This window comes from Asparagus officinalis, chromosome 1 (assembly GCF_001876935.1).
Source record: "Asparagus officinalis chromosome 1, Aspof.V1, whole genome shotgun sequence".
NCBI lineage: Eukaryota > Viridiplantae > Streptophyta > Magnoliopsida > Asparagales > Asparagaceae > Asparagus > Asparagus officinalis.
Genome location: NC_033794.1, coordinates 118411682 through 118426695, shown reverse-complemented (window position 1 = coordinate 118426695; position 15014 = coordinate 118411682). Strand labels below are relative to the sequence as shown.

The window sequence follows — 15014 nt, the reverse complement described above, 5'->3', positions numbered from 1 at the left end:
AGTGATGACAGTTTAACCAAGAGTTTAGTATAATTTGATTCCTAATCTTTATTTGAACTGTGGGAATTGAGTAAAATCAGATTAACCTATAAATAATGACAAATCTAGTCTGAACTATGTTAACAACCATATGTTAACAAATCATAGATGTTAACAACCATATGTTGTTGCTTCATGGTTGTCAATTCGGACCAAGTTAATAGAACGGTGTATGATTTGTCATAGATGATTGAGGCGACACTCACAAACGAAGGGAGAAGTTGTTTAGAATTCCTGTTGGTGGAAAGATATGAAAGTGCTAGTGAACTTAAATAGAAACCTAGCATTCTACCTAACAAGTTTACCTTTTGGATTAATTTGGTTTCTAATTTTTTGTTTAAGCTAGGATAATACCTAGCAAGACAAACCTTTGTGTTAGTGATGAATAGATTGTTAAGAATTCATATCTAGTCTCCTCTCCTTTCGCAACAAAAGCTTTATATTTGCATCCAAATACAAAATTCCTAGGAACCTAAAGTCTGAAAAGGAAAATCTAGCTATACATGAAAATGAAACCGCGAACCTGCGCGGTCGACCGCCGCGGTCGACTGCAGTCTGTTTGGGCTGGGCCTTTCGGATTTTGACCTGTTTCGTTTCTGAGTTGTATATAACTCAAAACCTGATTGTTTAGGGTTATGCAAGGACAAATTTGAGCAGTCTTTGTGAGAGAATTGTTGCATCCAATTGTGGGAGAGTTGTGAGAGATCAAGAGCTTTGTTTTAGGGTTTGATCTGAGAGATTTGTAACTCTACTTATATTCTCTGATTTCTAATAGTAAGAACTCCTCCCCTCCTTGCCCCGTGGACGTAGGCAACTTGCCGAACCACGTAAATCTCGTGTTATTTGGTGATTGTGCTTGTTTATTTGGTTGTGATCTCTCTTGTTCGGATTGTGTGATTCGACCGCTTCTGTGCCGCGCACAACAATGTAGATAGTAGGGAAATCATTTGCATGTTGACTTAGTTGGACTTGCTTAGTTCAGACTAGCATGCAAAGGGTGGAGGATCCTTAGGTGTCGATGATTATGAATGTCGATTTTGACTGAAAGTCCAATTAACCCATGAATGGTGGAAGATACCTGAAATCCTCTGTGGGAAATGAGTAAAATCAGATTAACCTATAAATAATGACAAATCTAGTCTGAACTATGTTAACAACTGTATGTTAACAAATCATAGATGTTAGCAACCATATGTTGTTGCTTCATGGTTATCAATTCGGACCAAGTTAATAGACGATATATGATTTATCATAGATGATTGAGGTACACTCACAAACTAAGGGAGAAGTTGTTTAGAATTCCTGTTGGTGGAAAGATATGAAAGTGCTAGTGAACTTAAATAGAAACCTAGCATTATACCTAACAAGTTTACCTTTTGGATTAATTTGGTTTCTAATTTTTTGTTTAAGCTAGGATAATACCTAGCAAGACAAACCTTTGTGTTAGTGATGAATAGATTGTTAAGAATTCATATCTAGTCTCGTATCCTTTGGCAACAAAAGCTTTATATTTGCATCCAAATACAAAATTCCTAGGAACCTAAAGTGCTAAAAGGAAAATCTAGCTATACATGAAAATGAAAAAACAACCTTTTTTGTAGGTCGGGATGAGAGAAGCTTGAGAGGGACGGTGCATTGCTCCTCTCCCACCCTACAAAACCCTACTCTCTATCTACTCTACTCAGTCTTCTCTCCTTTTTAAAAAAAAAAAAAAAAACCCCTCAGGCGGCTATCTACTCTACTCAATATCCTCTGCTCTGCATATGAATAGTTACCAAGTGAAAAAGCCTACCACATGAGTCTCCCACACACACACCAGGCCTCCTCTCTAAGTTAATCTCCACCGTTGGATCTCGTAGGGGGGGTAGGTGTCCTCTGCCACTCATACGTAAGTTCAGGGTGCCAACATCCCTTTGAGGTTAATAAAGACAAGGGCACCTCTTACAAAGTGGTGCCCTGACATTTAGTTAAGAAGGGCATGCAAAAGCTAGAGGCATAGCCCAGGGGAGGAGCCTGCACATCTACTACACATGTTGAGGGCCATCACAAAGGTACTTTGTGTTGGAGGGAATTGTTGTTTTCAACTGCACTTGTTTGTTTGGTACCATGGCTCCTCCCCTCTTGTGAGTTCCCCAACCAGGACCAAGCAAAACAAAGGGGTTGATCATGGATGTAAAACTACATAGTAGCTTCTTCCAAGTATGACAGGTAAAAAAAAAATATTACTGTTATTTGATACTAGGCAATATGAGTGGATAGCAAAAGAGTTGGCATGTGCATCACTGTCCCCATGAATTCACCAAATCATCAATCAACATTAAAGAAAACTTACAATATACAGTTCATCATCTATAAGAGCCTGTGAATGCTCTTCAGAATATTTCAGCAAAAACTTCAACATAGGCTATAATTTTCTAAAATAAATCACTGGGAAGGTAGTTTTCTGCAAAAGTTGTAACTCGAACCTAAACCAAAGATGTTTCATTTTCACATTGAGGTGCAATAATTGGCTAAAAATTTTCAGGGAAGCTAGCTGGCTGAACTTACAACAAAGCAAATAATGAAGCTAAATCATAAAAGTACCATGTCCTGAAGCCAGTAAAGGCCAAAGAAAGGGACAATTGCAACCAACATTCCAGTTGAAAGCTGTGGCTTAAGATTTGGAAACAAGCTGCAGTCTGATTCTTACCATTTCCTATCTTCTGTCTACATAATCAGCTTAAACTTGATGTTGCTACTAAGAGCAAACATAATAACCCAAGGAGCTTATAGCATATTTAAGAGGACATATTCTAAGATAAGATACAAGAAAAAGGGACAAAATAAAAATATGAAGAGGTAAGTTAGTACACTTGGTTTTTAATGCACTGACAATACATTAGTTGTTTTAATGTAGAGGACCGTAAACTCTGAACTCTAAGGAAATATCTCTATGGCACAGATATCAGAAAGTAGGTTCCTGAGATCCATATATCTAACTATAAATTTAATGAAAAGGGCTTGAATTAATGCACCCACATTAGATTTTTCTTTCTTAAAAATTCTAGAAATTAATATATCGACATTGTGTAATACTTACTGAAGAAATTGCTGCAGATAAAGTTTATAACGACGAAGCCTTATCCCAAACTTTTGGGCTCAGCTACAAAATCACATTCTTCCGCTCAGTCCTGTTAATTGACGATTTACTCCTTTAAGTTAATAATTATTATATGCTTCTTAATTGCTTCAAACCAAAATCCTTTAATTAAGGTTTATCATATTGAAGATCTGGTACATATGAAAGTCCATTTCCTGTCATTTTGGAATTATGGATCTCCATTGATAATCATAAGCATAAGTTGCACTTCAAACAATAATGCAAAGAATAAAAATACAAATTGAGTGTGATAAAACTAATCATGTGCTGCACCACACTTTCATAGGAATAGTGTTTATATATCACTATGCTCCTAAGTAGCTACACACTTATATATATGACCTTATATTTTGTGTTACTTTTGTGTTTATATCCTTCTTTCATGTGACAACCAATGAAATTTAGGTAAGCTTATATGGTAATAATTATATGCAAGATTGAAGTTAGTTCTTATGATATACTAACAAATCATCAAAATTTAGCATGCATTTCCTTGTTACACTACAGCTTAGAGAGCATGTTTCACAAAAATATATCACCGTATTCATAGCTAAAAAAAACTAGGAAATATAACTAAAAAGAAGTTATTTCTAAAAAAAACATAAGGGTATACAGCTTAAAACCCTTTAAACTAAGTAATGGATGAACATAAGAATAAGTCTGTCCTTTCTCTAATTGATCAAAAGCAAGCATCAAATCAACTTTTGTGTGTGCATGTGCGCATGCGCGCACGTGTGATGAAAGCATCATTGTGTACAAACTAACAAAAGTTGTAAAACAATCGAATGAATAAAATGACAGAAGATATCACTAATTTACTTGCAAAAGTGAATTAGGACAATAGAACATGGACAAAAATTTGCTGACATAAATAACAGAAATTGAATATACAATTTAAAGGAAATGTACAAATTCTGCAGATGAATGCTGCAGTTATTACCTAAAGGGTAATCACTCTCACCCAAATGCTAAAACAATTGCTTTCATCGCTTTGATAGACAAAGCAGTTGTGAGTACAATGGTACTGTCCATTAAATTTGTTTCATGAAGCTCCTCTAATTGAATGCATATCCAACCAAGAGATAATGTCATCAAGAACTCGAAATATCATCTCATCGGACTCACCTTCGAGCAGAGAATGCCAAGCATTGTCATAGAGACATAGCTTTTTATCAGAGCTATTTGCTTTCTCGTACAATGCTTTGCTCACTGAAGGGTCAGTTACAATATCGGCTTCACCATGTAGAATTAGTAAAGGCAGCGAAACCTGTACAAGAAAGAGGAACAAATGCTGTAAAATTTTCCCTCCCTGGTTGAGAAAAACAAAATCCTGTAATTTATCTCGCAATCAGGAAAATGAAAAAAAAAATTACGGGGTAAGTTTCACCAAACTATCATGAACTGTTTTTATTTGAGAAAATATCATAAACTCTCAAATCTGTAGAAAACATCACATATTATCAGAAAATTGCTCTAACAATGTTAACAGGATTTTTAAAATCCTATAAAACACCACTAATAGCTAAGGAGGACAGAGGACAGCATAGTAATTACATAAAATAAAGGGTAAAAAACGGGAAAGGATGTCATGTTATATCACCTGCGAACTTAAATTAAATTTTAGCAGTCATAATAATTTAGTGAAAAAATTTATGGTATTTTCCTCTGACACAAATAATTTATGGTACTTTTGTGTAAAACACCTAATAGTTCATGGTTGTTTTGTGAAAGTTTTTCTCTGAGAATAAGCAGAACCTAAATCTAATTAGCATGGGATGTTGTGTTTCCCTTCATGGCCGACACACTTATACACACAAGTCTACCATTTTTGACATTTATAAACTTATAAATCCTATTTATCTAGAAAATTATATGCGACTATGTAAGACCTTTTGATGAAAGCTAATTATTGTAAAAATAATTTTACTAGTTTTAAGCTACGTTGCTTCATATATGAACATCAACAATACAAATACTTATATTAGTCATAGCAATGTCTGCATGTTTGAATTGTGGAAATATGCGTCGTAAGTATTAGATGTGTTGGCGTCTAGAAATCAAGGGTTAAAATGGAGTCAGGACACAGTGTGTAAGCACCAAGATCGCATTGAGGTGTGGGTTGTCATTCACTAGTTAAAAAAGCTAGTGACATACTCCAGGAGCAAGATATAAAGGTGATGAGAAACATATACAACTACATTATAAAGGTGGAAATTTGTGAGGTTACTCTGGCCATGATACAGGCCACTGATGAATATCAACAATACACGTACTCATGATATAGACCAATGAATCAGTGAATCAGGTGAACTGTGCAAAATCCAACTCATGATTGTCAGCACATACTATTTATTGCTTGGGACATATTCACTAGTTGAACAAACAACAAACATTTACAGGTTATGGTCAATAAACTATTATTGCATATGGATCCACTGATGGCATCAGAACCACATATAGTTATGGGTATAAATTAGTAAGGACATATCTGTTCAAACAAAATTTCATGCTGGTGTCAAGGGCATAAAGGCTTAATACTTTGAAACTTTTATATTCTAGGATTTATTGGATACAAGTTACTAACAATTAGCTTACTGTGGACACTTTTTTTTTGACAAAATAATAACCTCCCATACCTCTTTCAGTCGGCGTTCTATCTCTTGTGTAGTTCTGAGCAATTCTAATGCTGTTCTCAAACGTGGCTTATCCTTATAAGCAATGACATTATAAGAGCACTGCATCCAAAAGACAATAGACTTGTTATATATACTGATATTATATTACATATATAAATAAAAATAGCCACCCACAGACATTACTGAAGAGTTCTATATCAGTACACAATAGAAAATTTGCCAAATACCAAAAGCTGAAGACAATAAAAGTTTCCAACAAGAGTATATGTTTTCTAGAATATAAGAGTTTAAGGAAATGCTAAAAATTTTGATAAGCAACACAGATGTTGACCTGATCTCTCTTTTTCTTTTCTTTGAATGCCATATCAGCTAAATCTTTTTGAGGAACCAATTTCCCTCTGGGAAGAATTTTAGCAACACAAATCAGGATTTGCTGAAGAGGCCAAGGAGGAACCACATCGTCTGACATCTAACGGAAAGAATTGTCATCGGGAAGTGAAAATTTGGGTTGACGTAACTTGTACACGAAAATTGAAGCACAATTACCTTACACATTGGAGCAACTAGAACTGCACCATGCCATGCATTGGGTTGCTCAAAGTGCACTTTCAAAGCAACTGCTCCACCCATGGATTGCCCAAATAGAAAACTTGGAAGACCTTGGTATTCAGGATTCTCTATTGTTCAAAATGTGAAAGAAACAGTTTAAGTGTATGAAGAGGAGAAAAGTTACATATGTTGAGTATACCTTTTTGTTATCTAACATGGAAAAGATAAAGAAAAGCCCAATTTTCAGTAAATTTCTGAAGAGGAACCACCAGAACATAAATAAATTGGAGCAAGTCATGACAAACATTGCGTCATCACACTTGAAGGAAACACGAACGAAAAGAAAAGTAATCCAATGCTAGCACCATCTTTATATATACTAAGTGCTAGAAATGAATAACAAGAAGTTAAAGGATGCTTAAATATGAGAGATACAGAGAGATCCTTTTTTTTTTTTTTTGAAGGCAGGAACTAGTGTTACCTGGATATAGGACATGGGCTTCAAAGTGTCTCAATATCTTGTGTGTCCAAAAAGATGGCTTGTAATCAAGAGGACATGGGAAATTGGATATTCCAACATACATAAATACATACTTAGAGGTGTGTGTATGCTTAAGCGTAAAGATTATTTACATAATAGGATGCAACATAAGACTCACATCACAACAACTTATGAAAAGCATAGTATCCTTCCATATATGATGATCTAAACTGTGCTTCGTAACCTACACATTGGTAGCTGTTTTCCCCCAATTGAATCGGGGCCAAAATAACATATGCCAAGAAGAAAAAAGCCCAACATTTGTTTTCCTGGGGTACCAAAAGTGCTTGAATTGAAAATTCCATGGCTTGAGAATTTCTAGCTTATACATCTCATGGTCAAAAAATGAACTGCTTATAGTAGTATTGAAAGTAAATTACAATTGATTTTTTTTTAAAAATTTATAGGCTTAAAATTCTTGAACTGTGCGGCTTTCAAATGTGTAGATCATATTGAATGAATCAAATTATCATTTATGGATGCCCACATCTATTTTCATAGGTAAGCATAAACTCTTATCTTACACTGTAACATATATAACATTGTTTTATACATACATAGGAATTTTTCCAAATAAGAACTTCATGGTGAAAACTTTTGCAAGGATATTTGCATCTTTGATCTTGATCAATATATCGAAGTTACTCAATAGTCCATGAACAATAAAATTTCGAAGTTATTTCCCAATAATACTTCATTTTAGCATAATATGGTTAGAGCTTGGTGGTGAATAAAACATTCTTAAACTTCTTGATCTTCCTTTCTTAAACTAGTTTGAATGTTTAAGCACGCTAACAATATTGAATGTTGAAAAGATGGCTGACTATGGAGTCTTACAAAAGAACTAGTTTCCCAAATATCTTCATGCATATGCATAGAACAAAGGTGGATCCAAATGCATGGCTACGGGTGCAGTTGCACCATCCGAAATCTATAAATTTTAGTATTTACAATCTCTCCCCCTCCCCCTCCCCCCCACCAAAAAAAAATGATAAAGTGTACCAAGTGAATTCCCATTAGGTACTATAATTGTATAATATTATATTTTTATTTTTAGGTAAATAGATACTTGTTGTCCGCCCCCCAACAAAAATTTTCTAGATCCACCATTGGATAGACGCATGTTAAAACGTTCTCTGTTTAGGATATGACACCCTTGTCATATTAACACTTCACCAAGCAATATGGAATTCTAGGTGCGACTCTCATGGACCTTAGGTGACTCTACAAATTAAAGAGGGGGGCCTCCATATCCTTGAATGGCTTGAAAGTTTGCCAATTGCACTCAGTTTCATGTGATACTTAGTTCAACACACTTTCTAGTTGGTGGTAGACTGTTAGGCTCTCATACCATTTGACACACCACACACTGAGTCAAGCACATGCCAGGATGTCACATATCCATCCTGAAATTGCTCCCACCCAAGTGCAATCAATTATGGAGTTTTTCGATAATTCCTTTCTCAAAAGATTTTTGAGTTTATACAGATTATTACATACCAAATTTTACTTTATTGCATATCCAAATGAGAGTATTTGATATCTCTTGGATGTTATAAGCGTAAATCTTAAATTGATGTCGCTTTCTTTTTTCCCCTTAATGTATTTTTGTCATTACTTTGTATGTCTGATACTAGTTCAAATGGTATTTCCATTGATGTGAAACTAGTTTTGTGTTGTGTCTCCCATATTGCCAAAAAAGAGAATAATTTATTAATTTTATTTACTGTACTCCTATGTGTTGTAGTTTCTTCATGTGTGTTCAAAATTACTAGAGATTTACTTATGGTGATTTTTCTGCTGTGATAACAGATATACGAACTTCCATACTGAAAGCATCAAGGAGAAAAGCATGTCCACAGTCAATAAAATAATTGGATTGTTTCTGCATGCGCCTAAAGGCCATAATAAAGAAAGAGACAATATCACACCTTTAATTTTGGAGAAATGCTCAGCAACATCGTTAACAAGAGTATCAAAGCTTGGTACATAACCATGAAGACCTTCTGAAAGACCAAATCCAGGATAGTCCAGTGCAAAAACTCCATATCCACATGAAGCAAACTTCCTCGCAATTCCTGCAAGAAGAATGTGTGTCGTTTACCACTTGCATGTAGAACATGCTAATATATCTAAAATATCACATAATATTTGACCATTAGTAAGCACCAATACCTTCAAAGAAAAAAGTGCAAGTGTCTCCATAGCCATGACAGAAACAAATCAATGCCTTGATTGGGACATTCTCTGGGAGCCAACATTTTGAGAAGATTTGCACACCTCTTGTATTCACCTCATATGACTATATGTAAGTAGCATATCAGTGAAAAGTGTTTTAAAACAAGAGCATAAAGCATCATTATTTTCTGATAAAAGAATTTGGAGACGTTTTCAACATTTAATATGTCAATCAGAATTGTAGTTCCCATTTAAACATGTCCATGAATTGTAGCATACAAGATTATCTTGGAATATGAAGAAGCTAATTGTGCAACACCTCTTGTATACACCTCATATGACTATACATAAGTTCCTATATCAGTGAAAATGTTTTGAAACAAGAGCATAAAGCATCATTCTTTTCTAATACAAAGAATTTGGAGATGTTTTTAACATTTAATATGCCAATCGGGATTGTTGTTCCCATTTAAACATGTCCATAAATTGTAGCAGACAGGATTACTCATATAGTGCAACAATTTATCTTGTTATGTCATTTTGTTCACTAGCATTTTCTATGGAGCATTTGGAAGCAGTAGATGACTGATACCTGCTAAGTACATGAACAAAAAGAAAGAACAAACTTTGTTGTATATGCAACTACAATTTTAATGATTACGATGTGCAAGTGCAGAAAATTACAAGAAAAAAAAAAGAGGATTCAGAAGAGTGACCTCTTTCGTTTTAACTCCATCGTAATGTGCCTGCCATGACGGAAGTAAGAGTTTTAGAGTCTTTAGACAAACTTAATTCATCCAATGAACATGGAATAAATGGTAAAAAGAATTAATGATACCCTATGATATACTTTGTTAAATAAATTAACTAACAACACATGAACAGAGAGAAATGATAATTCTAGTACTATCTTAAGTACTGCCATTCAAAATGATACCATGGGATATATATGGAATTCCACATGTTGATAATAATTTTTGAAGTAACAAACATTACTTCGATCTCTTCTATAACAAGCATTAAATCCGTGAACATGGCAATGTTACAGCTCTGTTATATGGTCATTTCCATGGTAAAATAAATTAGTTTCCTTTTCTGACTATATCACATGACAATATATGCAGTGGTTTAATATGGTAAGCACCACAGTACATATATCAATTCGCTGAGTATGTGATATATTAACGTGGGTTTTTCAAATACAATAGGATATGCTGAATCACTAAAATAACAACTTTAACTAGCTTGTCCGTAGCCACAAACAGAAAGCATGTGGTTGAGTACAAGTTTCATGATCATATACATAGAATTTCAGGAAATAAAATAAATACGTGAATGAAAATGGTATCATAAAGATTTTGCTGTTATGAAGGAAACCAGTTAATGGTATGCTTTTCTTTGAAAAATATAAACCAGAAGTTTTTATCTGGAACATTGATGCCAGGAGGAGCAGAACTGGAACACAGATAAACATGGCCTATTACACAGAAACACAAGGTCAGGAGGTGACAAGTGAAGCCTGTCAGTTTATTTTCTTTGATATTTACCTAAATCCAGTTCAAGGAAATCAAAATTAACAATATAAAGGCATTTTGTTGGTCGCAGGAGCAGGTGAGCGAGCTAGTAAGAGGTCTAATAAGTAAATTAGGACAGACAATGCTTGACCATCACTTACACTCTACATTGTTCAAATGCTTTCTAGAACTTATGCAATCAAGTCATCAGCGGTTCAAATTGCAAAATACTCAATGCTAGTCTTGCTAGACATTGAGAGATACTGATATTAATATTGCCTTTTATTTAATCTATTACTATTTCACATTAATTTTCCCACTTGGATTGCTAAGAACTAGTAGACTCATCTATATATTGTGATGAAAGTGATATCACACTATATTCTGAATATATCTATCATAACTCTCATAATAAATATAGAACTATCACTATAATTTACAATATAGAGTTTCTTTTGCCTATAAACCCAAAGTTATATCCTCATTCACATTTAAACTCACCCACTTCCAGGATCACCCATGCACCAAACATACCCCCCATTTCTTAAAATCAATCTTCCAAAAACAATGTTTTTGTTGACACCACTATTGTATTTATTCAAAAATAAATAAATAATTTTGAAACTACCATTTTCCCTTAAAACCCATGAGTGTAACCTAAGTTGCTCTTGTGATACCCCAAATAGTCTCACATCAGGAAAACTAAAGGACTTTGAGTGGTTCAAATAGTGAAGTCAAAAGGACTAGTGCTCGCACCTTTTGGCAGCAGATTGAGCCAAACAATGAGTTGTTCTTAGTAGCACGTCAATGGGCTCACGGGCCTGGGGCGTGACAAATGGTATTGGAGTAGTTAGCCAGTTGAAAATGTGAAGCTAAGTGATATGCTGGACGAAGTGCTACCTGTATAAGTGCGATGGGAGCCACCATTAGAGCCTATAGGAGCCACCTCTAGAGTTCACGTCACCAGGCGGTGATACTGAGATATGCTAATTATCATGCCACAATGAGGGTGTCACCTATTAAAGTTGAGGTAACTATGATACATTGAATAGTCCCACATCAGGAAAACTAAAGAAGTTTGAATGATTTAAATAGTGAAGTCAAAGAGTTCAAGAGCAACTAGTGCTAGCATTTTTTGGCAGTGGATTGAACCAAACAATGAGTTGTTGTTGCAGGTCCCACGACTTATAGCGCACCAACAGGCTTGCGGGCTCGGGGCGTGACAGTTCTAATCAAATCACACTCTCAAAGCTCCCAAAAACACACCAATTACACTTGTTCACTCTCCCAATCTCATGCAATCCTATAATCTATAGTATTCCCCTCATCCCCACCCAAAAAAAGAAGATCACAATGTATTGTTCTCTCCTCTAATCAAACTACACCCCCATCGTTTTCTCCTCCCAAAGTTATCTGAAATCATTTGCTGAAAGCCCACTATCTCCCTAATTTCACTGAGCCAGATGGATATCAACCCTACAAACTTCAGAGGTAAATGTTCGATTTTAAACCCTTCTATGGTCTACTTTTGTCATTTACATGAAATGTGGCTTACATTCATCTTTCAAAGTTGATCTCTTCTTCATTTTTGAGTTGTGTTATGTTCTTGTTCATTTCTTACATGTTATATTCGTCTCTTAAAGTTGATCTCTTCTCTCATTTTTTAGTTGTGTTATGTACTTATGTTTTTGTTTGTTTCTTATGGGACTATTGAGTCAACTCTAATAGGTTTTAGGTTTTTTTGATAAGAAATGGTGACTTTTGATCATGCGTCTTCAATATGGCCTGGTGGCTATAGATAGATGTCTTTAAAGTAGCCTTAATTTATCATAGTTTGTGTCTGTGCTTATCCCATTCCATTCGTATTTACTCTCCAAGAACTGAATGTACCTATTTGTAAATTATTGTACCCCTATATGCTATACAATATATACTTATAATATTATATATACTTATAATTAAAATATAATGAAGTTATGAGTCTTACGCCTCAAGCCTTAAAGCTCATGACTCACATTAGAAGGGTCAAGCACTTTGTTTTATACTTCCATCTTTAAACATTGATGTTCTTTGAAATTTCCATAACAATGTTACTCGCAAAGCATGACTTGACTCAAAGCCAACACATAAAATCCTTACTCCAACTTCGTGGTGTGTTACAAAGTCGCATGGGACTGATAAACACTTCACCACTTCAACTAGAAACTCGCATTAATCTCTAGTTTAGTTCTATGCACAACATCCTCATTAACATCCCACATCTAATTGATTCTAACCAACCAACATTTTTGCCATTAGTTTTTCCTCGTTTGTTTTCCAATAGCTTTGCTAAAATTATATAGGTACCTATCAAAACCCCGAGGGACAGGTGGATCCTATAGAGGGCCCTTTGTGGAAAATCACATAGGGAAGTAGGAGATTGTCCCGCTTATAAAAGCTAGCAATGTCATGTATCTAAAACAAGAACTTAAAGCTTGTGATTAAAACAAAAAGTTAAAGCCTGTGACTACTAATCATTAGCTTTAAAATTCGTACTAGTGTACATGTGTCATCATCTCCTATCTACCTATATGATTTTCTGTAGAGGCCCCTCTATAATATTTTTCCCTCAAAATAGAACTAAAATATTACCACTTCATGTTTGTTTGGATAGGGAATAGTTGGAGCCTTATATTGTTCCATCTACATTCAAATTTCAACATATACATTTGTTTGGATGTTGTTGCATCAAAATCTGGTTACGAAGCAAAATATGTTAAAAATAGTGGAGTGATTCCTGCATTTAAGGTTATATTTACTAACCTTGGTTAGGAGCATTTGGAACAATAGAGGATTTGTAGCATCATGTTGTTCCAACTCCTGGAACACGCTTTAACTTGAATGCTATAGCAACGCCCCTATTTTTGCCCTATTTTAGTTTGCAACAACCGTTGGTGTTGCATGTTGCAACAACATTCAAGTAAACAAAAATTTCAAATTTTGGACATCGTTGGAACTATATGGTGTTGTAAACAAGGGCAGATTGACATAAACAAGGAAAAATTGGCATACATGTGTAGGGGAGCAATTGCACTTCCAAAATTTTATAATTTCCATATAGCAATGGTAATATTTACAATTCGTGCCCCCAAGATATTTAAAAATTGCACCCTAATGCAACCCATTTAACAACACTAAATAAGTTAGTAGAAAAACCAAATTAACCCATTGGAAAATAAAAGTCCATTGAACTTTTCAACATTCAACTCAAATGGACCCATCAAAAAGCCCAAAACTAAAACACTACAAACACAAAATTCCCCTCCCTCCCTCGACCCTCCCTTATACTAAAGTTAATACTGAAAACCCAAAACCCTAGTTATTGTTGCTCCCCACAAACACCATCCGCACTAGCCCCTGTCCTCCAACGCCGCTCCCAACAAATCACTTATTGCATATCAAGTGTTTGTTTTTATTAATTTGATTTTGATCTGTATTTGTTTATATTATACAAGAAACATGCTAGAATCTAGTAAAAATGTCAAAAATAATTTGACTAGCAAGTATACATCTTTTGATTTCATTAATGGAAGTAGATAATTGGTAAAAATTCTCACTTTTGCTACCTATCATTCTACATGGAGCTGATAAAGCGTACTTTGAGTACATTCCCATCAAGTACAATAATTTTATAATATTAGATTTTATATTAGCATCTTTTTTCTTGGTTGCGGATGTTTTAGACAGCAGAGCATTCAATCTAGTTTCCATATATTTTCGGTATGGTGTATGCATTAATGTCTCCATATCCGTTAGTAACAACAAGCATTGCATCATAACATGTATCATAACTTCGCCCAAGCTTTCTCAATTTCTACACCAATTTCAACAGATTATAAAACTAAACAAAACCCGCCATCGAACCCACAAAAGATTCAAAATTACCTTAAACAAACAGTGATCTATCCCAAGCTGCACATCCTTGAAAGCCTCTCGAACCCTTCGCCTCTCCGAAGCCTGATCCAAATTGGCCTCGGTGACCATCTTGGCGAGCTTCTCATCGACCCCCTCCCACTTCATCTTTTGCTGCTTCTTGCGAGCACCAGCGAGCCCAATCCTAGCGGAACCTAATAATGGTCAGGCCCAATTCAAACAGAACAACAGAAATAGAGAAAATATCTGATGCTTTCGGGGTTTTTTTCTTTTTTTCTTTTTTTTTTTTTGGTGAGGGGAAATTTTTCTTATTTACCGTTATTGGGGCTAATAAGAGGAGAGAAGATCTTGGGAAGGGTGGGGGGCTTTGAGACCATTAATATAATAATAATAATTTTGGGAGGGTTAATTAGTTATAGTGAGGAGAGGGGGAAAGAGAGAGAAGAGGATGCTCTCTTCGTTTTTTGCCCCCTTCCTTTTTCGTTTCTTTTTGAGTTGGGGAGCTC

At 35.1% G+C, this 15014-nt stretch overlaps 1 protein-coding gene across 3 annotated transcripts; it reads right to left on the bottom strand.

Moving 5' to 3' along the window:
- LOC109829168 (caffeoylshikimate esterase-like) lies at positions 4027–15008 on the bottom strand. Of its 3 annotated transcripts, none has more exons than XM_020396308.1 (9): positions 14825–15008; positions 14521–14702; positions 9799–9828; positions 9080–9206; positions 8836–8982; positions 6361–6491; positions 6146–6283; positions 5815–5913; positions 4027–4445 (listed from the first exon to the last, which is right to left on the bottom strand). In XM_020396308.1, exons 1-9 carry the CDS (start codon positions 14883–14885, stop codon positions 4221–4223), a joined length of 1140 nt encoding a protein of 379 aa, XP_020251897.1. In that variant the 5' UTR covers positions 14886–15008; the 3' UTR covers positions 4027–4220. The 3 variants fall into 3 exon arrangements, with proteins under 3 accessions (XP_020251897.1, XP_020251899.1, XP_020251898.1); XM_020396310.1 differs by having other exon boundaries at positions 14521–14692; XM_020396309.1 differs by lacking the exon at positions 9799–9828.